The sequence below is a fragment of the Trachypithecus francoisi genome, unplaced genomic scaffold, assembly GCF_009764315.1.
Source record: "Trachypithecus francoisi isolate TF-2019V2 unplaced genomic scaffold, Tfra_2.0 Lachesis_group8, whole genome shotgun sequence".
Lineage (NCBI taxonomy): Eukaryota > Metazoa > Chordata > Mammalia > Primates > Cercopithecidae > Trachypithecus > Trachypithecus francoisi.
This window is the reverse complement of record NW_022681473.1, coordinates 68659265-68686984: the sequence shown is the minus strand read 5'-3', so window position 1 is coordinate 68686984 and position 27720 is coordinate 68659265. Positions and strand designations below refer to the sequence as shown.

Below are 27720 nucleotides of genomic sequence, written 5' to 3'. Positions count from 1 at the left end.
CCTTATTACTCCATACTTATTGGAAACACAAGAACAGACCCTTTTTTTTTTTTTTTTTTTTTTTAACTGTATTTTAAGGGATTTGGGCAGGAGGGTCAGCCCACCATCTTGATGTAATATGCCTCCACCATTATAGTTTTAGGAGAATTAAAATTATGGGAATCTTTTATTCCCCAATGTATATTGAGTGTCTAGTGTATGCTAACCCCTTCTGTAGACCCTGTGACTAAAACTTTAAAGAAACATATATTCTAGTGGTCTCAACAACAGATCATAAATATCATGTTCAACTCTATGAAACAGGAAATATATGTGTTCCTTGGGGTACTCCTGGTTTGAGTGAAAAAGTGTCCAAGACTCCATTTTAAATACTTTTAAATGCCAATTTTAAATTTAAATAAATAATACATTTATTCACCAAAATGTGGTAATTTTTTATTCCCCATGCTGATCAGATATTCTCAATGATAGTTCATAATAATCTTGCTAAGCACAACATAGGATACTTTAATAAATTCAGTTTGGTTGACTAAATCTCTTAATATGCATAGTATTTGTGGTGATAAATTAATGGGAAGCATGATGGTACGTCGTAAATGTCATGATTTTTAGTATTAGCTGGGTTGGAATCTTAGCCTTGCCATTTGGTATTCGTGTGACCTGGCAGTTTATTAACTTCAGAGTTTCTTCATAATGGAGACAGTAATATCGTCCTATAAAGTTTTAAGGATCTTTTTCCTTATGGAAACGTTAAAAACCACTATACGATATGCGGATGGTTTCTTTTTAGAATTCATAGTTCATGTTTAACAAACAGATGTACATATAATTCACTTTTATATATATATATTTTTTTTTTTTTTTTTTTGAGACAGAGTCTCACTCTTTCGCCCAGGTTGGAATGCAGTGGTGCGATCTCGGTTTACTGCAAGGTCTGCCTCCTGGGTTCACGCCATTCTCCTGCCTCAGCCTCCCGAGTAGCTGGGACTACAGGCGCCCGCCACCACGCCCGGCTGATTTTTTTGTATTTTTTTTTTTTTAGTAGAGACAGGGTTTCACCATGTTAGCCAGGATGGTTTCGATCTCCTGACCTTGTGAAATGCCCGCCTCGACCTCCCAAAGTGCTGGAATTACAGGCGTGAGCCACCGCACCTAGCCAATTCACTCTTTTAAAAATTCATATCATCTGCTCAAGTACACATCTTTATTTCTTTAATGTTGCTTTTTTTTCTTTTTTTGAGACGGAGTTTCACTCTTGTTACTCAGGCTGGAGTGCAGTGGCATGACCTCGGCTCACTGCAACCTCTGCCTCCCAGATTCAAGCAATTCTCCTGCCTCAGCCTCCTGAGGAGCTGGGATTACAGGTGCACGCCACCATGCCTGGCTAAGTTTTGTATTTTTAGTAGGGACACAGTTTCACCATGTTGGCAAGGCTGGTTTCAAACTCCTGATCTCAGGTGATCCACACACCTCGGCCTCCCAAAGTGTAGGGATTATAGGCATGAGCCACTGTGCCCGGCCAATGTTGCTTTAAAAATTGAGAATTCTCTCTGGACATGATGAAATAATAAGGGGCTTTTACCTGCTTGTCATAAACAGCTAGTAAACTGGATCAAGATACTTGAACCATCTCTTTTTAGATATTGTACTAAGGCAAATCAGGACTGTTATCCCTGGGTGATGGCTGAAATAAAAGAAGTGAGCCCTATACCACAACGAGGGTTTCCTGCCTGGAAGCAGCTTTAGCTGTTAGAGATAGAATCTAATGAGAGTCTGGCAGCTTTGCTCAATTGAGGAGGCAAAGATTGGATTTCAAGAGGCTTAGGCAGCTAGAAGTTGCAGGGCCAGCTTCTGAAAAGAAGAGGGCTATGCAGAAGAAAAAATTCGAGAAATCTGTATTGGGCTACCTTGAGTCTTTCCTGAAGACTAGGTCATATGTGCAAACAGTGAAAATCCACAAGGCTAGGCATTGAACATCCAGGTTATTATTAGCAGAACATTCCCCAGAACTTAAACTGGAGATGTCTGACCTCTGACCAGAGCGAAGTATTTTTTGTAGCATTCAGGACATTAATGGAGAACCCAATTGATTCATTGTAGTAAACCTGACAGGAAAGGCCTTAAAAAGATCAGATGAATCTACAAATAAGTACCTGCCAAAACAAAGCCCAACTCATTTTTACAGCACATTGCAAAATCTTAACAGCACATCTTAGCAGCACTTAGCACCATTGTAACATTGATATTTTCCAACATCCGAGCTTAATTTACTCAATATGGCTCAAATTACTAGATAACGCTGAGAAACTGGTCTAACTCATAACCAGGAGAAAAATGAACCCAAAGAAGCAGATTCGGAAATGATGGAGATACTAGTGGCAGACAAGGATAGTAAAATAAGTATTAGTAAAAGTATTTAAAGAAAAATATGAACATACTGAGAGAAATAAAAGATGTGAAAAATATATAGAACTTCTAGAGATTTAAAAAAATACTAGTATCTTAAATAAATTGCTGAAAGGCATTTCACAGAAGATTGGATGCGCAAAACAAACCAGTGAACTTAAAGACATGTCAGTGGACTTTATCCTAAAATGAAGCAGTGAGAAAGAGAACTGAAAATAATCAAGTGCTTCACTGGTCTGTGGAATAGTATCAAGCAGGCTCCATAAAGTGTATTTGAGATCCTAGAAGGAGGATGGAGCCAAGAATATTGGAAGAATAATGGCTGCAAAATTTCAAATTTGATGAAAATTATAAACCCACAAACCCAATAATCTCAACAAACCTAAAGCAGGACAAACACAAACAAACATTCACGGACATTTGTATGTTTGTCAGTTGTCAGAAAGCAGTGACAGAATCTTGACGGCAACCTAAGAAAAAGACATATTATATACAGAGGAACAAAGAAGACGTTTTATTAGAAACTATACAAACTAGGCGATAATTAACTTTTTTTTTTTTTTTTTTCTGAGATCAGGTCTTGTTCTGTCGCCCAGGCGGAGTGCAGTGGAATAAACATGGCTCACTGCAACCTCAACTTCCTAGGCTCAGGCGAGCCTCCCAGTTCAGCCTCCTGAGTAGCTGGGACTCCTGACGCACAGCACTATGCCTGGCTAATTTTTAAATTTTTTGTATAGAGTAGGTCTTGCTGTGTTGCCCAGGCTGGTCTCAAACTCTTGGGCTCAAGCAATCTGCCCACCTCAGCCTCCCAAAGTGCTGGGATTACAGGAGTGAGCCACTGCACCCGGCTGATAATGGATGTTGCAAAAGTACTAAATGAAAAGTATTAGATGAAAACTTCTATATCCAACAAAATACCCTTCAAAAATGAGGGTGAAATAAAAACTTTTTCAGGCAGGTAAAGCGAAAGAACGTGTTATGAGCTAGCCACTTACACTACAAGAAACATCTTCAGATGAAAACTTGGACCTAGACAAAGCGATGACAAGTGTAAGAAAGGATAAATATGTTAAAATTAAATTTTACCCAATTTTTAAAAAGTCTTTAAAAAAAAATTAACTATTTGAAGCAAAAATCACCAGGTATTGCAAATTTCACAATATATGAGGAAGTGAAACATGAAAGCTCTAGTACTAAGGATGAGAACAAGGAAATGCAAGTATGATGTCCTAAGGGTAAAAAGTGTTCACGTTGTGTGTGAAATGATAGAATATTATTTAATAGTAGACCATATTGAGTTAAAGATGCTTTGTTTTGTAAAACCTGAAGCAACCATAAAAACTTAAAGAAGTATAATTAATTAGCTAAGAGTAGATATTAAATGAAGTTAATTTTAATCAGGTTAATTCAAAAGAAGACATTAAAAGGAGTAAGAAAGGAACAAATAAATGTATATGAACAAAATAAATGGTAGGATTACAGATTTTAACTCAATTAAATCAGTTATTGCATTAAACAGAAATAATTTTAGTTTGGGGTTAGCCAAGTTTTTCTCAGACATTAAAGAATATTTTAGGCTTTGTGATCATCAATACAGTGTCTGTTAAAAGTGTTTAATTCTGCTCTTGAGGCACAAAAGTAGCCATAGAAATTACATTTTTTGTGTTCCAATAAAACGTTACACTAAGATTTGAGTTTCGTGTTGTTGTGTGTCAAAATATTATGCTTTCTTTGATTTTTTTTTTCGCCTCCACCCTTTTTTAAAATGTAGAAACATGGTTAGTTGCAGGCATCGCTAAAGCAGGTAACATGCTGCATTTGCCCTGTGGGCAGTAGTTTGCTAATCCTTGTTTGTTTTGTTTGTTTGTTTTTGTTTTTTGTTTTGAGATGGATTCTCGCCCTGTGGCCCAGGCTGAAGTTCAGTGGCATGATCTCTGCTCACTGTGGCCTCCACCTCCTGGATTTATGCGATTCTCCTGTCTTAGCCTCCCGAGTAGCTGGGACTACAGGTGCACGCCACCACACCCGGCTAAGTTTTGTATATTTAGTAGAGACGAGGTTTCACCATGTTGGCCAGGCTGGTCTCCAGCTCCTGACCGAAAGTGATCTGCCTGCCTCAGCCTCCCAAAGTGCTGAGATTACAGGCATGAGCCACCGCTTCTGGCCTAATCCTTGTTCTAAACCTGCTCTCTCCAATATGTCACCACTAAACCACATGTGGTATTTTAATTAAAATTAAATGAGATTGGCAGAGTGGATAGAAAAGAAAGACCCAGCCAGGTATATGCTGTCTATAGAAATTCACTTCAAACATAAAGATATAGGTTAGAAGTAAAAGGATATAAAATGATATGCAAAACTCATCGTAAGAAAGCTGGAATTACTATATTAATATTGGAAAATGAGATGGCGATATTACTATAGCCAACTAAAATGAGAAGACTAATGACTATATTAGTATCAGAAAATGAAATGGAATATTAGAAATAAATAGGGGTGTTTCATAGTGCTATTCATTAGGAAGATACAATTCTGACAGTATTTTCACTAATAGCAGAGCTTTAAAACACATGAAGCAAAAACAACTTAAAAAATATATATAATGCACAGTTAAAATTGGAAATTTCAACACTTCCCACTCAGTAATCAATAGTGCAACTAGACAAAATCATTCAGAATATAGAAAACATGAACAATATTATCAACAGATGATATTATTGACATTTCTAGAACACTATCCAAGAAAGAAGAAAACGTTCTTTTAAAATGACTGACACCTCAAGTGTTTTTGAGGATGTGAAACAGTTGGAATTCTTAGACAATAATAAATGGTACCGCTTACATTGGCAAAATGTTTGGGAGTTTCTTATTAAGTTAAACCTGTGTCTACCACACAACCCATGAGCTCCACTGCTATCTACTCAAGAGAAATAAAAACGTATGTCCATACAAAGACATGCACAGAAATATTCATAGCAACTTTATTTATAATAGTCAAAACACAGAGGCCAAGCACAGTGGCTCACATCTATAATTCCAACATTTTGCGAGGCTGAGGTGGGCGGATCACTTGAGGTCCGAAGTTCGAGACCAGCCTGGCCAACATGGTGACACCCCATCTCTACTGAAAATACAAAAATTAGCCGGGCATGATGGCACGTGCCTGGAATCCTGGGTACTCAGCGGGCTGAGGCAGGAGAATTGCATGAACCCAGGAGGTGGAGGTTGCAATTAGCTGAAATTGAGCCACTGCACTCCAGCCTGGGTGACAGTGAGATTCTGTCTCAAAAAAAAAAAAAAACAGTTCATTCATCAGCCAATGATTGGATGACCAAATTTTGATAAATTCATACAAAGGGACACTGATGTTACAAAGTGTGAATCTCAAAAACATCATGTGAGGCAAAAAAGCCAGACAAAAAGAGTTCATGTTATATGAAACTCTAGAAAAGACAAATCTGTAGTATGGAAAACAGATCAATGGTTTTCTGAGTTCAGAAGTAGGGTGACTGACTGCAAAGTGGAGCATGGGAGAACTATTTATTTAGTAATAGTCTTTTTTTTTTTTTTTGAGATGGAGTCTCGCTCTATTGCCCAGGCTGGAGTGCAGTGGCACAGTCTTGGCTTACTGCAGCCTCTGCCTCCCGGGTTCAAGCCATTCTCCTGCCTCAGCCTCCCGAGTAGCTGGGACTACTGGCATATGCCACCATGCCCAGCTAATTTTTGTAATTTTAGTAGTGACAGGTTTCACCATGTTGGCCAGGCTTGTCTCGAACTCCTGACCTCAAGTGATCTGCCCACCTCGGCTTCCCAAAGTGCTGGGATTATAGGTGTGAGCCACAGCACCTGGCCCATAGTCTCTCTCTGTTTTGTTTTTTATTATCTTAGGTAGCCTACCTTTTGTCATGTATTAATTAGCAAACTCACTAAACTTCCTAAAACTTCAGTTTTCATAAAAGCCAGTTTATGGTTGGCCACCTGTAAGTTGATGGCATGGAATGGTCGATTGCACATCCTGAAGACAGATATTTTATTTTACATGTTTCCTTAGTGGTTTTAGAAATTTGTTATTTTTTTCTATTTGATTCTTTAAGTATGAGCAAGAAACGTGTATTATTGTTTGCTAATCAGTTAGTTACTTGGGTTAGAAGTTCATGTTTATCAAAAACAGTTATTTGGTTTTTTAAAAGACCGAACCCATGCAACTGAACAAGTCTTTATGGAATGCATGGTATGTGCTAGCCACTGTCCTAGGTGCTGAAGATACAGGCCTGTTTAATGTGGAATAGAGCTAATTAAACGGGCATTTATGATACAATGTGTTGCATAAGTACAAATTAGGATCATTTGAGGACACCCAGCATTGGCTCTTAGTCTGGATATGGTGGGATAAAAGAATGATTTCCAAAGGAAGCAACGTCTAAATTGAACCCCATGATGGGAGGAGATGGAGTGAGGAGCCCTGGAGGGTAGAAATAGCATGGTAAATTTGGGAACTCCAAGAAGTTCAGTATGATAGATTTGTTGAGTCTGTAAACAGAAACTGGCAACTCATTACTCTGGACTTCTTGTTACATGAGAAAAACTAACCTTTTATTTGTAAAGTCACTCTAGTAAGGTTTTCTGTTACCTGAACGTATCTTTAACTAGCACAGCAAGACAATAGTATATTTAAATTTAAGTAGCCGGTGTCTAGAAAGAATTTTTTAAGAGGCTGGGCGTGGTGGCTCACACCTGTAATCCCAGCACTTTGGGAGGCCGAGGTGGGCGGATCACCTGAAGTCAGCAGTTTGAGACCAGCCTAACCAACATGGAGAAACTCCATCTCTACTAAAACTACAAAATTAGCCAGGTGTGGTGGTGCATGCCTGTAATCCCAGCTACTTGGGAGGCTGAGGCAGGAGAATGGCTTGAACCCAGGAGGCAGAGGTTGCAGTGAGCCAAGATTGCGCCATTGCACTTCAGCCTGAGCAACAAGAGCGAAACTCCATCTCAAAAAAAAAAAAAAAAAATTAAGAAATAGCAAGGCATAGTGGTGTGCCTGTAGTCCTAGCTACTAGGGAGGCTGAGGCAGTAGGATCACTCGAGCCCAGGAGTTGAAGGCTACAGTGAGCTATGATCACGCCATTTCACTTCAGCCCAAGTAACAGAGTGAGACTCTGTCTCTAAAAATAAATAAATAGCCCAGCGCAGTGGCTCATGTCTATAATCCCAGCACTTTGGGAGGCCGAAGTGGGTGGATCACCTGAGGTCAGGAGTTTTGAGACCAGCCTGGCCAACATGGTGAAACCCTGTCTCTACGAAAAATACAAAAATTAGCGGGGCATGGTGGTGCACGTCTGTAATCCCAGCTACTTGGGAGACTGAGGCATGAGAATCACTTGAACCTGGGAGGTAGAGGCTGCAGTGAGCTGAGATAGTGCGACTGCACTCCAGCCTGGGCGACAGAGTGAGACTCTGTCTCCAAAAAATGAATGAATGAATGAATGAGTGAGTGAATGAATGAATGAATGAAAAGATAAGTTGGAACAAAACAGTGGATCAGATAACGTAGGGACTAAAGAAATGAAATTCTAAAATGGAAATAACTAGCTTTCAAGGATAGACCAGAAACAGAGGGCTTGCAAAGGAATCCAAAAAAGGACAGAGAGATAAGATAAATCAGAAAAGTGATGTCACAGAATGCCCAGGTTTCAAGAAGGAAGATATGATCAACAGTGTCATATGTTCCCAAATTAAGACAAAGACTGAAGAGTCCATTTAGTCCTGGGCAACGTAGTGAGACTCATCTCTGCTAAAAATCAGCTGGGCATGGGGGTGTGCCTGTAGTCCAAGCTACTTGGTAGGCTGAGGTAGGAGGATCACTTGAGTGCAAGAGTTTGCAAAGAACTATTTTCAGAAAGAGAGAAGAGGAAGCATATGTTAGAGGGGACTTTATCATACTCTTAACATGGTAATAGTTGATTTAAAAAAACAGTTTCCACATGCTTGATAACCTTATATTATTGTTGTTTGAGACAAACAGCAGTGTAAAAGATTTGTTCAATGTCACATATAAATGAAAATACTTAATTTTATGTTTTATGATTTTTCAAGGGACCCAGCCTTAGTAAAACACTGCTAGGAACATTGTTTTTCTCTAAAGCCTGAAGGTATTTTTCACCCTCCCCCTTCCCCTTCCCCTTCCCCTCCCCTCCCCCTCCCCCTCCCCTCCCCGCCCCCTCCCCTTCCTGAGACAGGATCTCCCTGTGTTGCCTAGGCTACTCTCAAACTCCTGGTCTCAAGCAATCCTTATGCCTCAGCCTGCTGGGATTACAGGCGTGAGCCACCATGGGTGAAGTTTAAGATACTATTTGTCTTATTATCTGTTAGGTTAGATTTTATGCACATAAGAACTAGGTATTGAGATAATGATGCTTCTTTGCCAACAATGAAGAGTAGTAAGGATGTTAATTTTTCAATACAATTGAATAATTTTGTTTGCTTGTTTGTTCGTTTGTTGTTTGTTTTTGAGACAGGGTCTTGCTATGTTGCCCAGACTGGTCTTGAACTCCTGGGTTTATGCAATCCTCCTGCCTCAGTCTCTCAAGTAGCTAGGAATACAGGTGTGTGCCACCTCACCCAGCACAACTCAGTACTTTTGGTGGAACTCTTTTAAAAATGTCATTAAGATCTCAGCTTTCCTGAACCTTTAGAAGGAAATATTACTTTATTTATTTATTTAGAGATGGAGTTTCGCTCTTGTTGCCCAGGCTGGAGTGCAGTGATGGGATACCGGCTCACCACAACCTCCACCTCCCAGGTTCAAGCGATTCTCCTTCCTCAGCCTCCCAAGTAGCTGGGACTACAGGCACCTACCACCATGCCTGGCTAATTTCTTGTATTTTTAGTAGAGACAGGGTTTCACCATGTTGACCAGGCTGGTCTCGAACTCCTGACCTCAAGTGATCCACCTGCTGCGGCCTCCCAAAGTGCTGGGATTACAGGCGTGAGCCACCGCGCCTGGCAGGGATTACTAATTTTGAAAATGTGGTAATAATGATATTGTTATTTTAAAATAATTATGGTTAGGCCGGGCGCAGTGGCTCAAGCCTGTAATCCCAGCAATTTGGGAGGCCGAGACGGGCGGATCACGAGGTCAGGAGTTTGAGACCATCCTGGCTAACACGGTGAAACCTTGTCTCTACTAAAAAATACAAAAAAAAAACCTAGCCGGGCGAGGTGGCAGGTGCCTGTAGTCCCAGCTACTCGGGAGGCTGAGGCAGGAGAATGGCATAAACCCGGGAGGCAGAGCTTGCAGTGAGCTGAGATCCGGCCACTGCACTCCAGCCTGGGCGACAGAGCGAGACTCTGTCTCAAAAATAAAATAAAATAAAATAATTATGGTTAATATCATAATGGTATTATGATTATTTTCAAAGAGATAATAATGGTATTATGGCAATTTTATCTTTTAGAGATGCACACTGAAGTATTTATGAATGAAATAATGATATCTAGAATTTGCTTTTCTTCCATTGGAGAAGAAAAAACGTCTCTTGTTCATTTATTTATAATCGTTTAAGTGAGGTGATGAGGTCATGGGGTTTTATTGTACTAGTCTGTCCTTGTGTTTTTTTCTAAATGGTTTAGTGTCACCATTTTGCTAGGTAGAAGTTTTTCTGTCTGTGGTTCAAGAAGTTCAGTGTGGAATGAGTGGTTTAATAATCTATATAGGATTGCCAGAAACACATTCATTGTTATCTTTTTCTTTAATTACCAGTTTGCAAATGTTCACATAGAGAAAATGGTTCCTTTAGAAGTCTTCAGACTTCTAAACCTGTTTTTTATTGCTTGTGTTTGCTGATGTTCCATTTGATTGTACTTAAAAATCACCAACATTTTATTCAGATACTGTAATTTGCTTATTGATCATTTTTAGCAGTTGGCTGGCTAGTCCCCGAATAAGGTGTCAGAATTTTTCTTTAAGTAAGACATGATCACCATCTGCTGGTGAATAATGATAACTTTGGCTTGGGTATTGCTTTATGATATATAAAGTGCATTCATATACATTTTCTAATTTATTGAAATAACTAGAAACTATAATGAGCTCATTTCATTCTGCTTTATGATAAAATCTCAGGAAACTATAAGATGACATAGTATGCCACTTATCTAGGTACCTCTGCTTGTCAAATGAATGTTAACTGAAGAAAAGGTATGAGCTGATCACTAATTAGCAAGGAGTAAAGACAATATAAATTTCACCAAGAAGAAACCCCATCTCTACTAAAAATACAAAAACTAGCCGGGCGAGGTGGCGGGCGCCTGTAGTCCCAGCTACTTAGGAGGCTGAGGCAGGAGAATGGCGTAAACCCGGGAGGTGGAGCTTGCAGTGAGCTGAGATCCGGCCACTGCACTCCAGCCTGGGAGACAGAGCCAGACTCCGTCTGAAAAAAAAAAAAAAAAAAAAAAAAATTTCACCAAGAAATGGAGTTCTTATAGTATAAGTTTATAGTTCTGTAGAATTGTCTATAAAAGAAACATCTAACTGATTTTGTAACACCTAAAATTATGGTTTTGAATCATAAAGGAATCTTTTAATATGCTGTTGAAGGTATTTTTCCCGTTTTTGTTTGTTTGTTTTTAATGGTACAGTGTCTCACTTTGGCACCTAGGCTGAAGCGCAGTTGGTGCGATCATTGCTTACTATAGCCTTGAAGTCCTAGGCTCAAGCAGTTCTCCTCCCTCAGCATCCCAAGTAACTAAGGACTACAAGCACATGTTAGCATGCCCGGCGTCTTTTTTGAGGGGTGTAGGGGAGCTGTGCACAGTGACTCACACCTGTTAATCCCAGCACTTCGGGAGGCTGAGCCCGGAGGATCACTTGAGCCCAGGAGATCAAGACCAGCCTGGGCTATAGTAAGGAAACCTGAACTCTACAGAAAAATTTAAGAATTAGCCAGGCATGGTGGGACATGCTTATGGTCCCAGTTACATGAGAAAGCTGATCTGCCTGCCTCTGTCTTCCAAAGTACTGGGATTACAGGCGTGAGCCATTGCAGCACCTGGCCTGGGAACTCTCTTTTCTTTCTTTCTGTATTTTATTTTGTTATTTATTTATTATTATTATTATTTTTTGAGACAGAGTCTCACTCTATGGCCAGGCTGGAGTGCAGTGGTGCGATCTCAGCTCACTGCAACCTCCACCTCCTGGGTTCAAGCGATTCTCCTGCCTCAGCCTCTGGAGTAGCTGGGATTACAGGTGCACACCACCATGCCCGGCTACTTTTTGTATTTTTAAGTAGAGACCGGGTTTCACCATATTAGCCAGGCTAGTCTCGAAATCCTGACCTCACGATCTGCCCACTGCAGCCTCCCAAAGTGCTGGGATTACAGGCGTGAGCCACCGCGCCCAGCCTGGAACTCTCTTTTCTAGCTGTCTGCAGAAACATTTTACTTTGCTTACTCCCCTCTCCCTGTTGCTTTCCTTCTCTTTTTATTTTCTTGTCCCTGTTCCAGTTCATCAAATAGTTGAGTGTCTACCATTAAGTAGGAACTGTGCTTGGTGCTGGGAATACAGTGATGAAAAAGGCAGGTGGATGTGCTCATGGAGCCTACATCTAAGGATGAGAGAAAAGGAAGAGGAGATAGAAGATAGATCATTAGGACTTGAGACTTAAAGATAATTATGACTATATGAAGTTAAAGAGCTTACCTTTCTTTTCTTTCTCTTTTCCTTTCCTGGTTTTACTTAGTTCATGTGTTCTGTATTTTTTGTTGTTGTTGTTGATATTACACTGATAAGAACCGATATTACACTTGATCTTAGCCAGAAATCTAAGTATTTGTTTTCTCTTAATTATCAGCATTTGGGATAAATTTAAGACAGTTTTTAGCTAGTGTACCTGCCTTTTCTGCTTTAAATATTAAAATTACAAGATAATTTTATCTATTGTAGTGAACATTATTGATAAAATTAGTTTTTGAGGGGTAACTGGGCGGTTTAAAGTTTTGTGTGGGTTTCAGTGGGATAGAGCCGCTTTGTAGATTGGGCATTGTCTATGATAGCATATTACATTTTAAGTAACAACACTTGCTTTTGAATTTTTAAAAAGTATTACACCACTGAAGAGAAAAGTGTAATTTAATTTTAAATTAATTTTTCTCTAGCAAGAGACATTAAATATAAAGGAATAAGATTTTGACAGGTAAGGTTAAGTAAGATTTAGAGGACCAGATTTAGATTTTTTTCCTCCAAGAACGAGTGTTTGCCCCCGTTGAGCATATATACTATAGCAGACTCTGCTTTTTGTATTTAAAATTTTCCAAAATCAGTTTGGAAGTAGAATGGCTGCTTCAAAATTTGACTGTAAGAATAGACTGGGAAATAGTGTGATGGTTGTGCAATGCTGGGCATGTAATTGGTGCCACTGATTGCACACTAAAAAAATGATTAAAATAGCAAATTTCATAGTAAATATATTTTACCACTGTTAAATAAATAATGTAATATACTAAAAGCCATTGGATGGTACACTTTAAGTGGATGAGTTGTATGGTGTGTGCATTCCATCTCAATAGTGTTTTTTAAGAAAGGGAGAATGGATTAGAAGGACTATTAATAATTTTTCTGTTTCCACAATAACTATTTGACAGGGTTATGTTTTAGAAATGGATGATGCCTGAAGGTGCATAGACGGGAACAACCGAATATCAAAAACCAGATACGAAGCTGTGCAGAAAGAGTGGTTTGATTCATAAGTTAGGTCTTGTGAACTATTTCTTCATCCATTTGATACTTAGAGAAACATCGGAAAGAGCCCTGGAATAGAAGGCTAGAAGTCTGGGTTCTTCCTGGCCCTTTTTTTTTTTCCATCGTGGGCAAGTCTTGTCACATCTCAGGTCTAAGTTTTCCAGTCTGTCAAAGAGTGTGAATTAGATCACTGCTTCCAGTTCCAAAATTCTAAGATGGTATTATCAACTGTTGCCTTGTTATAAGGCAAATAAATAAATACCTCAATACCTAGTTATAGACATTGAATATTAGAGCTGGAGGACTTTATATCATCTTGTGTAATTCCTTCAATTATGAATGACAGATTCAATGTTTGCACCCCCTCTCCTGACTTTCTAGTGCTTTTGTAATCTACATATAACATAGTTTTTAGTAATGTCATAATTGTTATATTAAGTGCAGGTTTTTAAGTGATATGTGACCTTTGAAATGATGAAGAGTATGAGAAACAGGCCAGGCATGGTAGCTTACAGGTGTAATCCCAGCACTTTGGGAGGCTGAGACGGGCAGATCGCTTGAGCCCAGGAGTTTGAGACCAGCCTGGCCAACATAGTGGGACCCTGTCTGTACAAAAAAAAATACAAAAACTAGCTGTGTATGGTGGTGCCTGCTTACAATCTCAACTACTCAGGAGGCTAAGGTAGAAGGATCAGTTGAGTCCAGGAGATCGAGGCTGCAGCGAGCCACGATTGTGCCACTGCAATCCAGCCTGAGTGACAGAGTGAGACCCTGTCTCAAAAAAAAAAAAAAAGTGTCAGAAACAAAATGTGGTACAAATACATATATTTGACTTGATTAAATGTCTGTGTGTACATACTGCCTTTCTGAAATATGAGTGTGATTAAACTAAAAGTCATGATTTCTGCTTTTCAGAACGAATAAACTAATAGGGATCATCGTACAGGACACATAAAGCAGTCACTTCTTTGGATTAAGATTGGCAGAGGTGCTTCTTAGAAAATGTTTTAAAATCTTAGAAAAGTTGTAAATTTTTGCAATTTTCCTTCAGGGTACTTTTCCTACATCTCTGCGCCACAGCTTTAGTCCAAGCCATCATTATCCGGTCTGAAGTATTGCGATGTCTTACTAATTAGTCATATTTATACCCTCTCCAATTTGTTCCTCACAGTGCAGCCAAGTAATCTTTCTATCCTATGGACACTTTTAAATTATGGAAAATATGAAATATATAAAAGTAGTAAGTTATATAATGGACTTTCATGTGCCCATCACTCAGCATTAGTACAATTTTGTTTCTTCAGTAACTCCATCTACCCCTGCTTCCTGCCCCCTGTCAAACAGACCCTGGATTTAAAAGAGTGATCTTTTAAGAACTTTAATCATGAAACTTTCCTGCATTCCTCCTGTGGGTTCTCATTACCCTTAGAATAAAATCTAAACTTTTTACATAGCTCAAAGTCTTGGCCTTTGTTCCCTTCTCTAGCAGCATCTTGTATCCTTTTCTTTTTCTAGCCACATTGGAAGAAGCTGTTGGCCTCCTCAGGACTTTTACACCTGCATTTCCTTTTTCCTGCCATGCTCCCTTCTTCCTTGGCTTGGTTGGCTGTTTCTTATCTTTATGGTGTCATCTTTATTAAAGAGGCATTTCCTGATGGTTTTAACTGTGTGTCACATGTTTCCCTTTCAATGGCAAAAATGTTAACAAGTGGTGTGCATCTAGGTGAAGAGTGTACTAGTCTTTGAACTTTTCACTAGATTGAAATTACTGGGGAAAGAAATTAGTTTGGGGGAAAAATCCCTCCTTCCCCCTTAAGTACTGTCACATCACTCTTGTTAAATTTGTTTTGACTCTTTCTGTCCCTTTCCTTCTTCCCCCCTAACTCCTCTCTATGATCATTAAATTGAGTTAGAAAGAATAGAAAGAGGGAAATGGGGTCATCTGATTGGAGCTGGAGACATCTGGTACTGGAAGCCATTGCCTCAAGTACCACAAATTCCCTCTACCAGGATGGTGGTTATAAGTATAAGCAAAGAGTATCCCTTTAAAGACTGACTGCTGTGTGGGTTATTCACTTCATTTTATAGAGGCCTTGCCTCTCTTTAAGGAATTCTTCTTCAGGAAAGGTGGTTTCACAGGGTGCTGCAGTTTTACAGGGTTTCATTTCTCTTAATACGGTTCTTCTTTCTGAATTGCTGGTCTGATCACCACCTCAAGCCATGCTGATATTTGTAGTATGCTGATGACTTTCTTTGTGGCAGATAACATTTTCTAGTTTTTGGTTCTGAAATAATCTGAGCCGTGTTTGGTGTGTTTATGTATGTGGGAACAACAGTATGATTCTCAATAGAACTCAGAAACCTAAACTGGAGCAGCAGATACCCCTTGGTTTATCTGCCTGTGTAACAGTTATTCTCAGATTTATTTTTTCCTGCAATGGTAATGAGGTGAGCTTATATTTAGCTGGAATCTCTGTACTATACTTCTGTTTTGTTTTGTTTTGTTTTTTGAGACGGAGTCTCACTCTGTCACCCAGGCTGGAGTGCAGTGGCACAATCTGGGCTTACTGCAACCTCTACCTCCCAGGTTCAAGCAATTCTCAGCCTCCCGAGTAGCTGGGACTACACAGGTGCACGCCACCACACCCGGCCAATTTTTTGTATTTTTAGTAGAGATGGGGTTTCACCGTGTTAGCCAGGATGGTCTCAATCTGCTGACCTTGTGATCTGCCCACCTTGGCCTCCCAAAGTGCTGGGATTACAGGTGTGAGCCACTGCAACCCAGTCTTTCTGTACTATACCTTTTTAGATGATCGTCTAAGTTACAGTTCATAGTCTTGAGCTGTTTCTTTGCTTTTCAGAAAACTAGGATGATTGATTAAGTGAACTCTTCGAAGATAAGGTGTATGAATACATGACAGTGATTTTGAGGATCAAGTGGCCTGTGGGATCAGTCTCATTATTCTAAAACTGTGCTCCCCCAACAGAGTTTCTAAAAACTAGGCAGTAAGTAAAAGCTTATTGTAAGCTTGTCTTTGAATCACTGTATCTGAAATCAGTGTTCTTTTATCAATGGCCTAGATAAAGTCAACTGTTTTCATAACTGTATCTCTGCTTATAAGCTTAAACTAAATTTAAGTAGAAGGCTTTATTGAAGAATGATAAGGATTATGTCTTTAGCCATTATGAGGTGCTGTACATTTCTACCATTCAAAAAAGTAAAATTATAAGTAACACAATAGATTTGCAGGAGCAGTGACAGTTTTAAGACATGGTGCTAGAAAGATGCTTAGAAAAATGTCAAAATATAAAACATCTTCGAGTAATTGGATCAGTAATGTAATCTGGGATTCTACCACTTTTCTACTACTTCATACCTACATCATATTGGCAGCGCTTTGTGAATTCACATAGCCCCTGTTTCTTTCTCCTTCAGAATCTTTCACCTCCTGAGGCCCTGTGAAAGAAGAGGGTTTGTTAAAAGTTATTTTATGAAATTTATCATGTGAAAAGGTAGAGGAATTTCAGTTTAATTGGGACAAATACTACTGTTTTTTGGATTGATGGAAAGTGGTTAATAAGTAAATCTTTGGAAGGAAGTTAATAATTACCTTCTGGAAATGAAACTATTTTAGAAATCTTACAGGCGATAAATGAATTTAGAGCTTGTCGGTGTTTCAGAAAATGATCATGTATTTAAAAAATATGATTGATGGCTGGGCGCAGTGGCTCACACCTGTAATCCCAGCATTTTGGGAGGCCAAGGTGTGGTGGCATGTGCCTGTAGCCCCAGCTGCTTGGGAGGCTGAGGCAGGAGAATCATTTGAACCCAGGAGGTGGAGGTTGTAGTGAGCTGAGATCGTACCACTGCACTCCAGCCTGGGCAACAGAGTGAGACTCCATCTCAAAAAATGTATATATATGATTGATACTTTACAGCTGTCCAAAGCCATAGCAACTTACTACGTGTTTATTAAAATTTAAGATAATTAAAAATAAATAAAATTGATAATTGAATTCTTTAGTTTTATTAGCCACATTTCAACTTCTCAGTAGACACATGTGGCTAATGGCTACTGCACTAAAAAGTGCAGATACAGAACATTTCAATCATCCTGGAGCAATCTATTGAATAGACAGTGCCGTTTTAAAGAATAAAAAGTATGTTGGTTTTAATGTTTAATAAACTATAATGTTGATTGATTTTTCTGTAGCTTGTTTCTTATCAACTGACAGATTATACTAGTGCGCTTAAAGATTATCAGCATATCAGTTCAATTTGTAACAAAATATTCATTCAATTGGTATGTTTAGTGGGTTATAAATTTTAATTTTAAGCATACTAGGTCTACACTATGCAGTACTATCCAGTACAGTAGCCTCTAGCCACATGTGGCCCTTGAGGACTTGAAATATAGCTAGTTTGAATTGAGATGTGCTGTCAGTGTGAAATGCACAGTGTATTTTAAATAGTCCAAAAAGTAAAATCTTTTGCTTAGTACAAAAGAAAGTAATACTTTAAAAATAGTGATTGGCCGGGCGCGGTGGCTCACACCTGTAATCCCAGCACTTTGGAAGGCCGAGGCAGCAGATCATGAGGTCAGGAGTTCGAGAACAACCTGACCAACATGATGAAACCCCGTCTCTACTAAAAATACAAAAATTAGCCAGGCGTGGTGGCGCATGCCTGTAATCCCAGCTATTCAGGAGGTTGAGGCAGAAGAATCGCTTGAACTCGGGAGGCAGAGGTTGCAGTGAGCCAAGATCACACCACTGTACTCCAGCCTGGGTGACAGAGCAAGACTCCGTCTCAAAAAAAAAAAAAAAAAAAAAAAGTTGATTATATGTTGACATAATTTTGGATATAGGGCATTAAATAAAATATTAAAATTAATTTTAATCTCTTTTTACTTTTTATAATATTTTACTAGAAAATTTGAAATTATATGACTCATCTTATATTTCTGTTGCATAGTGCTGACTGTAGAAGTGCCAGTACTCTAATAAATCAAGTAATATATAGTCTATTTGTACATGCCTAAATCAACAATCAGTAGATTTGTAAAGTGGGATGAAAACATATTTATTCACTTTTATTTTTGTCTTGTAGTGGCTTTTAAAAAATAATACCAATAGTATCAAAATCTTTCATGATTCTATGTAGCATAGAACACTGGTGGGGGACGTGCGTAAAACACTGGCGCAAAGGTTTTAGCCAACTGCTAAATGAGTGACACAGACAGTGTGAATACAGTGGGCATTCCAGGGACAAAGAGGTTGCTGGTACTAGAAATCTCTCACAGAGACTTTTGGGATTTGTATTGCCTAGACATTGAAAGATAAATATGATTCAAGTGGGCAGAAAACAATAAATAACTCTTTAATAAAGCCCACATAGGTAATGGGCTGAGTATGTTTAGTGGACCATTAACTGGCAAAATGATTCAAATCGAGGATATCAGTGCAGGAAGTAAAAGAGAAGGATTGCAGTTAGGATGAGACTGAATATTGGGACTCTGAGGCTAGGGTAAGAAATCTGGCTGAGTTTATGTAGGTATTTAGGAGCCATAAAAATTACTTACCAACTGGGAAGTAATGTGAAAGCAGTCTTTTTGGAAAATTGGTTTGATTGCAGGAGACTGTCCATAGCTGTTTTTCTGATGCAAGAAGGTATAGTAATGTCCTAGGGAAAGGAAATAGCAGGCAGGTTTAAGATGCATAGGAAGGGAGAACCCTCAAGACTTCTGTGTTTGGGGAAAAGGAGAAATTGAAGAAGGTAACCTTGGTTTTAAAACACAACAGAAATAAACGTGTTTTATATTTATACAATGCTATACAGTTTCAAAATTCTGTGAGATAGCCTTTTTTAATGGAGAAATTGAGCTTCGTTGTTTAAAGGACTCGACCAGAACCGTTGTCTTCTTCTATAAGTGGGGCAGCTGAGAATCCAGCCCAGATCTTTTATCACTACACACCAAGTCAATCACTAAGTTTTAATAATTTTGTTTCCTAAACATTTCTCAGATCTGTCCACTTCTCTCTGTACCACCTCTACCTTAGTTTAGACTACTCCTATCTTCTGGATTGAGGTTTTCCTGAATTTATATCTAGCTTCAGCCCTGTACCCCACCTCCTAAAACAAAAAAGCAAATAAAAACTTCTTTTATTAATATTTAAAAATCTGTCTTCCTCCAATTCAGTCATTAAGGTCTTCTAAAATGCAGCAGACTTTCCTGCTTAAACTTTTACATAAAATCTAAACTTCTGAGCCCGGCCTCATTAGTCTGTAATTATCTATGTCCATTCCTCCAGTTCCATGTTCTTTTTGGGTTTTTAGCTATTTGCATCTGTTATTTTTGTACAAGCAATGCCCTTTCCCTCCTTTTCTCCATTCCACCCATAACCCCATACTTCACATCTTAGTAGATTTGTCTGTTTACTTGTTGTGAACGCTCCTTCCCACTCCCACCCCCAACCCACCACTCTACCTGCTATGAAGATTCACTCAAGTAGGCTCATTAAGGACAGAGGGACTGTTTCTTTCTTACTAATAGTTGACCCACTGAAATTAGTTGAATGGGTGAATGTTTTTATATTTCAAAGTGTTTCAAATTTAGAAGGAACTTTAGTAGGGAAGGAAAGAATGACTGAAAAATATTAGGTCATCATTTCCCAGCCTGTCCCTCAGAGTGTTTGTATCCTACAAGATGGTGGATCAAATATATTAGAGAATGCTGCAGATTGTGTACCTATTTTGGATATTCACAATGCACAAAGGGCGTATGATAAAGACAACAGTCCTGTGGTTTAAAAAAAAAAAAACTTTTTTGTTTTTTGATCCAGCATTTTGCCAATATATTTGAGTATGGGATCTTCTTAGGTAGTATATTGCTCTTAGGTTACTAGTGGTATTTGGGATTTGAGAAATGGTCATTTCATACCTGGTGCAGTGGCTCATGCCTGTAATCCCAGCATTTTGGGAGGCCAAGGCGGGCAGATCACCTGAGATCAAGAGTTCCAGACAAGCCTAGCCAACATGGTGAAACCCCGTCTCTACTAAAAATACAAAAACTAGCCGGGAGTAGTGGTGGGCACCTGTAATTCCAGAGCTACTTGGGAGGTTAAGGCAGGAGAATCACTTGAACCCAGGAGGCGGAGATTGCAGTGAGCCAAGATTGTGCCACTGTACTCCAGCCTGGGCAAAAAGAGTGAGATACCGTTTCAAAATAAAAAAGAGAAATGCTTCTTTTGACAGCCGTATGTGTCCCTCTGGTCTAATTAATGTAATTAAATACAATCAGACCATGCCTAAATAATATTTAGAGGACCTCTGATTGTTTGCAGTCAAAGCAGAGAATCTGAGGGAAGATAACGGCAGTCCTCAAATATTTGAAGGTTCCAACAGAAGAGGGATTAAAAGTACTGTCTTTGAAACTAGAGACTAAGACCCAGAATTAGGAGAGGAAGTTGTCAGAGGGCAGATTTTGAGAGTAAGGGTAGCTTTCTAGTAATTAGAACTATCCAGAAAACAGAACTTAGTGCTGTGCAAGGTAAGTCATTTTTTTGTCCATGAAGCTTGTCAAGCAAAGATTCATAGAAAGGCTACAGAGAAGGTTAACACATCAGACAAGGGATAGATTGGAAGAGTTTTCCAAAGCAGTTTGGAAACCGTTAGTTTAATTTCTGACATATCTATCAACTTGGAATTCATATTTCTTGGTAGCTTTCTAATTCTATGAATGTATGTCTTTGAAATCTCAGCAAAGGAACCAAATATTTGTTATTGCAGATAAACAGAATACAAACTTTAGTTGTATAGTTAAGTGCTTTTACTTGATGGTATTTTTTTTTAACAAACTATTTTTTTAAGAGCAATTTTAGGTTCACAGAAAAATTAAGCAGCAAGTATGGAGAGTTCCCATATATCCCTGTCCCCACACACATACAACTTCTCTACTGTTGACTTCCACAATAGTGGTACATTTCTTGTAACTGATGAATCTACATTGACATATAATTATCACCATAGTTCATAGTTTATATTAGGTTTTACTCTTATTTGACGGTGTTTTGAAAGAAAATGTGAATATTCCTGCTTATCTTTAAGAAAATGGTTTTTGGTCATTTCTTGCTGTAGTTTAGGCTTTTTTGATTCAGAGGTCTAAAAGTTAGCTAGTATCAACACTGTCTGTTTTGAGAAAGTATCCAGGGTTGGGGAAGGTTTTTTTTTTTATAATCTTAAATGTTTACAGATGTTTTATTTTGTTGGCTAACAATATTTTTTTTTCTTTCTTTTAAGTACCAAAAGAATTGGTGGAGCTCCATTTGAAGCTGATGAGGAAGATTGGCAAATCTGTTACTGCAGACAGATGGGAAAAATATTTGATCAAGGTAACTAGTATTCGTACATTTCCTGCTCTATTACTGAAATATTACTGTAGCATAAATTGATATGTTTTATAATACACATAATTTTTAATTAGTTTACTAAAAGTAAGACTATGGCTCCAAAATCCACATGACTACAAGTATATGATTCTCTTCTTTTCCTGCTACTTAGTAATAATATATTTCTTTTGTGCCTAACACTGTGCTCAGGACTTTTCATGTCTTTTCTTGTTTAATTCTTACAATCACCCTGATCACATCAAATAAGAAACTGATAAGGCTTAGGGATGTTATCATTTTTGCTTTAGTTCACATAGTATGCATAGACTTATTTAGTGATTCCCCTAGACTCTATTATATAGAACAGGGGTCCCCAACCTCTGGGCCACAGACCAATAGCGGTCCTCCCCATTTCTCTCCTTATCATCTGAGCTCTGCTTCCTGTGAGATCAGCTGCAGCATAGATTCTCGTAGGAGTGCGAACCCTATTGTGAACTACGCATGCGAAGGATCTAGGTTGTGCATTCCTTATGAGAATCTACTGCCTGATGATCTGTCACTATCTCCCATCACTTCCAGATGAGGACCATCTAGTTGATTCAAATGTAATGCATTTGAATCATCCCAAAACCATCTCCCTCCCACACACCACCCCCAGTCTGTGGAAAAATTATCTTCTGCAAAACTGGTCCCTGGTGCCAAAAAGGTTGAGGACCACTGATGCAGAAACATGCCATCTTTTTTGTTCCTCAGCATTTTTGCATATATGGTATCTTCTGCTTGGAATACCTTCCCATCAGTTTGTTTTCCTAGCCAACTTATTTGTCCTTTAGGTCTCAGCTCAAGTAGTACTGTCTCCTTGAGTCCTTCTCTCAGGAAGATGTTCCTTCATGGATTTGTTTAACCCTGTTTTACAAACTGTCGTATGGTTTTATATTGATTGTTCATTATGTACCAGGTGGTGTTTAGGGCTTTCTTTGCATTATCTCAACTTTAAAATACTGATTATCCTCATTTTACTCACAAGGAAATTGATTTTGAGAAACTAAATACAGTAACTTGACCGGTCTCGCATTGCTAAAAATGACAGAGTCAGCATTCAAATCCAAGACTTGGTGAATCCAGTGCTTTAAAATATCACTGATGAAATGTTCCTCACATTTGTCTTTCTTGTATATTGTAAGTTTCTTGAAGGCTTCTTTTAATCTTTTTTTTTTTTTTTTTTTTAAAGACATCGTCTCACTCTGTCACCCAGGCTAGAGTGCAGTGGCACTGTCTCGGCTCACTGCAACCTCTGCCTCCCAGGTTCAAGCAATTCTCCTGCCTCACCCTCCTGAGTAGCTGGGACTACAGGCACGCACCACCACGCCCGTCTAATTTTTTTTGTATTATTAGTAGAGACAGGGTTTCACCATATTGGCCAGGCTGGTCTCGAGCCCCTGACCTCGTGATCCGCCCACCTTGGCCTCCCAAAGTGCTGGGATTACAAGTGTGAGCCACCATGCCCGGCAGCTTCTTTTAATCATTTTTTTTTTTTTTTTTTTTTTTTGAGATGGAGTTTCGCTCCTTTTGCCCAGGCTGGAGTGCAATGGTGCGATCTCAGCTCACCGCAACCCCCGCCTCCCGGGTTCAAGCGATTCCGCTGCCTCAGCCTCCCAAGTAGCTGGGATTACAGGCATGCGCCACCATGCCTGGCTAATTTTGTATTTTTAGTAGAGACGGGGTTTCTCCATGTTGGTCAGCCTGGTCTTGAACTCCCGACCTCAGGTGATCCGCCTGCCTCGGCCTCCCAGAGTGCTGGGATTACAGACGTGAGCCACCGCCCCCGGCCTCTTTTAATCTTTTATGCATCAGTATTAGATGGATCAATTAATCACTGAAACAGTTTTAGTTTTCTTTCCCTTGACTGCCAGTAAGCTTAACTTTGTTATATTTATTTCTTAGTTATAATCATTAGCTAGTTTTCTGATGGAATTTTTACCTTACTGTTACATGGGTCTTACGGCTCTCTCATCTTTCTCCTTGTGGCATCATTGTACATATGTGTTACTGAAAGCTGTTTCTTTTCCTTTTGAAGTAAATGGAATATAATTAATATAAAGATATGTTTAAATCCAGAGCAAGTATCTGGCATCTGCTAGGCCTTGTTGCTTCGCTCATAGCAGAGGTTACCAACGTAAGCCTTTCCTGCTAACCCTAGACTTAGCAGACTACATTATTACACAAATCAGTCAGCATTGGCATGTATTTGTCAACTCCTGTTAGTAATTCCCGAAGACAGCTGAACTAAGACCTATAGAATGAGCAGAAATTTTGTTAAGAAATAACCAGTAGCTTAGCCCTACTGTAATAGAAAGTACCTAGAGAAAATGACAGTGAGTGGAGGCCTAACAATCATGTGTTCAGGAGGTTACTGTGATAATCCAACTGAGCAATAAGGAGACCTGAATTAGGGTTTTGGCACTAGGGATGGAAAGGAGGGGGTGGATGTAAGAGCTATTTGGAAGGTAAAATCAACAACTTTTGATAATTGATAGAGAGAGAGAGAGAGAGAGGTGTCTAGGAACTGAGCTTAACCAAGGGCATTCATTTGTTATTGTGCTGTCTCTTGCGTTTGCTAACATACATTCATCCATAGTAGACAGGAACTCAAAAATCTAGGCAGATGACTTTTTACTTTTACAGTGCAATTACCCTTCTAAAAATAAAGAAACCCAGCCAGGCACAGTGACTCACATATGTAATCCTAGCACTTTGGGAAGCTGAGGCAGGTAGATTGCTTAAGCTCAGGAATTCAAGACCAGCCTGGGCAACATGGCAAAACCCCGTCTCTACAAAAAAAAAAAAAAGAAAGAAAATAATACAAAAAATAGCTGGATGTGGTGGTGCAAGTCTGTAGTCCCAGCTATGCGAGAGGCTGAGGTGAAAGGATTGCCTCAGCTAGCCCAGGAGGTCGAGGCTGCAGTGAGCCAAGATTGTGCCACTGCACTCCAACCTGGGCGACAGAGTGAGGCCCTGTCTCAAAAAAAAAAAAAAAAAAAAAATCATGAATGGAAATTTAAACTAGCAGTTCTGCTAGGACCTGTTAACTCTTGCTTAGTTGGATGGGCCTTGGCCTTATTCTTCACATTCCTTTTACTTGGCAAGTCATAAAGAAATTTCTCTGCTAGTGAACCCTTATGCTTCCCTTACGCTTCCATGAAATTCCCGTTTTCTGTGGTTGTTAATGATTGATTGATGAGCAATTTCAGACACCTTGACCATGGATAATGAATACCACTATACTAAATAACAATTTGCCTTCACATGCCTTCACAAATTTAGTACCCACACCTCTACTTCCATCTGCCCTGCCTCTTTCCTGAAGACAACCATGTGAAGACCTTTAAAACTAGTGGGATAACCAATTTTTCATAAGTTATCCCTTAAAAGAAATCGCACTTGATTTCTTTTAGCCTCAGAATAATTTCTAAGTAAATAGGAGTTGTTTTTAAAAAAAATACTGTAACATCAAATATAGTAAGTGTTTCAAAGAAATGTTAAAAAATGAAAGCAAATATGAGTCTTAGAATACACAGAAAGTATTTTGGGGGGGCTCAATACTTGAAAGATGATGTCATTAAGTAGAAAATAACCTAATGTGGCCGGGCACGGTAACTCACGCCTGTAATCCCAGCACTTTGGGAGGCCAAGGCAGGTGGATCACAAAGTCAGGAGATTGAGACCATCCTGGCCAACGTGATGAAACTCCGTCTCTACTAAAAATACAAAAAATTAGCTGGGCATGGTGGCGCACACCTGTAATCCCAGCTACTCAGGAGGCTGAGGCAGGAGAATTGCTTGAACCGAGGAGATGGAGGTTGCAGTGAGCCAAGATCACAGCACTGCACTCCACTCCGGTGATAGAGTGAGACTCCATTTCAAAAAAAAAAAAAGAAAAGAAAAAAGAAAGAAAGAAAATAACCTAATGTGTCTTTTCTGGGGTGTTTTTCTACCCCTCAACAGGAAATGACCATATTCATTTGTACCTTGAAAGTAAAGTACCTAGTATTAGGTTTAGAAATCCCTTGAAAATGAATACATTTGGCAATAGATGCCCTTGATCTAAACAGCAATTTCAGAAAGACCCATTGTCATCTGTTAGCAAATCATGAAGGCCGCTTTTTGTCATTTGTTTATTTGGTTATATTTCGACAAGAACTGGATGTTCCTTTACTGTTGTATTTCTCAAAAGTAAATTAAGATTAATACTCTTAATTTTTATTTGCATTGTTAGTATTTTGTATTTTTATTTTTTGAGATATAATTCACGTAACATAAAATTCACCATTTTAAAGTGTACACTTCATTGGTTTTTAGTGTATTCACTATGTTGTGCAAATATAGCCACTAATTCCAGAACGTCTCTCTCTTTTTTTTTTTTTTTTTTTTTTTTTTTTTTTTTTTTGAGACGGAGTCTCGCTCTGCCGCCCAGGCTGGAGTGCAGTGGCCGGATCTCAGCTCACTGCAAGCTCTGCCTCCCAGGTTTATGTCATTCTCCTGTCTCAGCCTCCCGAGTAGCTGGGACTACAGGCACCCACCACCTTGCCCGGCTAGTTTTTTGTATTTTTTAGTAGAGATGGGGTTTCACCATGTTAGCCAGGATGGTCTCGATCTCCTGACCTCATGATCCGTCCGTCTCGGCCTCCCAAAGTGCTGGGATTACAGACTTGAGCCACCGCGCCCGGCCAGAACTTCTCTAACATCTCAGTAAGAAGACTTGTATTTATTATCAATCAGTATCAATCACACCCCCACCTTTTCCCCTGTATCCATCTGTATGGATTTGCCTACTGTGGACATTTCTTATGAATGGAATCATAAAATATGTGGTCTTTCCTATTTTCTTTCACTTAGTATAATGATATCCAGGTTTATGTACATCATATCATGTATCATATTATTCCTTTTTATTGCCAAATACTAATCCATTATATGGATAATAGCATCTTTTATGTATCCATCATCAGTTGAGGGACATATGCTTGTTTCCTACTTTGTTGTCTATTAGGAATAATGCTGCCATGGACATTTGTGTACAAGTTTTTCTGTGAACATGTATTTTCATTTCTCTCTTGTGTATAACTAGGAGTAGAATTGTTGGGTCATATGGTAATTCTGTGTTTAACTTTTTAAGGAACTGCCAAACTGTTTTCCATAGCGGCTGTACCATAGCAATTTATGTTGTACTCATAGCAATTTATGAGGTTTCCAGTTTCTTTGTAACTTTTTAATAATAATGATAATAGATAATATTTGACAGCTTATTATAAACTCAGTGCTATGCTTGTTTTGTTTTTTTTTTTTACATGCATCACCATTTAATTCTCACCACAATCTGGACCATAGAATGGTAAATTACTCCCAAGGTCACATAGACACCAGATGGTAAAGCAAGGATTGGACACGAGTTTGTCTGATAGCAGGGCATGAATGCTTAATGCTTTATATATTGCAAAGGATTTTCTTTTTCTTTTTTTTCTTTTTGAGACGGAGTCTTGCTTTTTCACCAGGCTGGAGTGCAGTGGCTCAATCTCGGCTCGCTACAACCTCTGCCTCCCGGATTTAAGCGATTCTCCTGCCTCAGCCTCCTGAGTAGTTGGGATTACAGGCACACGCCACCACGCCCAGCTAATTTTTGTATTTTTAGTAGACAGACGGGGTTTCACCGTGTTAGCTAGGATGGTCAGGCGTGAGCCACTGCGCCCTGCCTTAGCATCTTCATATAACTTTGTAAAATGTTCCTTAGAGCATTTAACTTTGTAAATGTTCCTTAGAGAATACCATTTACTCTATGCTAATGTATGAGCAACCAGGATTTATTCTCATAACTGAATTGCAGGTGGTATTGCAGAAAGGACATTGGATTTGTATTGGGGAAAACATTTACCTGAACAATGCTAATTACTAGGTGTATAAGTTTTTTCATGAAGGTATAGTCTCTGCATAGTGTCTTTCAAATAGTTGGAACCCAGCAAATATTCTTTAAATATTAATAATAAATTACCAAAGCAACAGGAGAGTAATTTTAGAGAAGTTTTTTTCTCCTCTATGGCTGGCATTCCTTTGGAAATTGGTGTGAACTTGGGTCAAATTATTTATACTTGTGGATGTAGAAATGTTAGGTTGCATTTTCTCTAGTTTTCTAC

General features: G+C 39.0%; 1 protein-coding gene across 1 annotated transcript in view; it reads left to right on the top strand.

Moving 5' to 3' along the window:
• The window catches only part of RSF1 (remodeling and spacing factor 1), a 167156-nt gene that overhangs the window by 36698 nt on the left and 102738 nt on the right, over nt 1–27720 (top strand). Inside the window, exon 2 of the mRNA XM_033205901.1 lies at nt 21444–21535. Coding sequence (XP_033061792.1) covers nt 21444–21535 — 92 coding nt within the window. The remainder of the gene's footprint in view (nt 1–21443; nt 21536–27720) is intronic.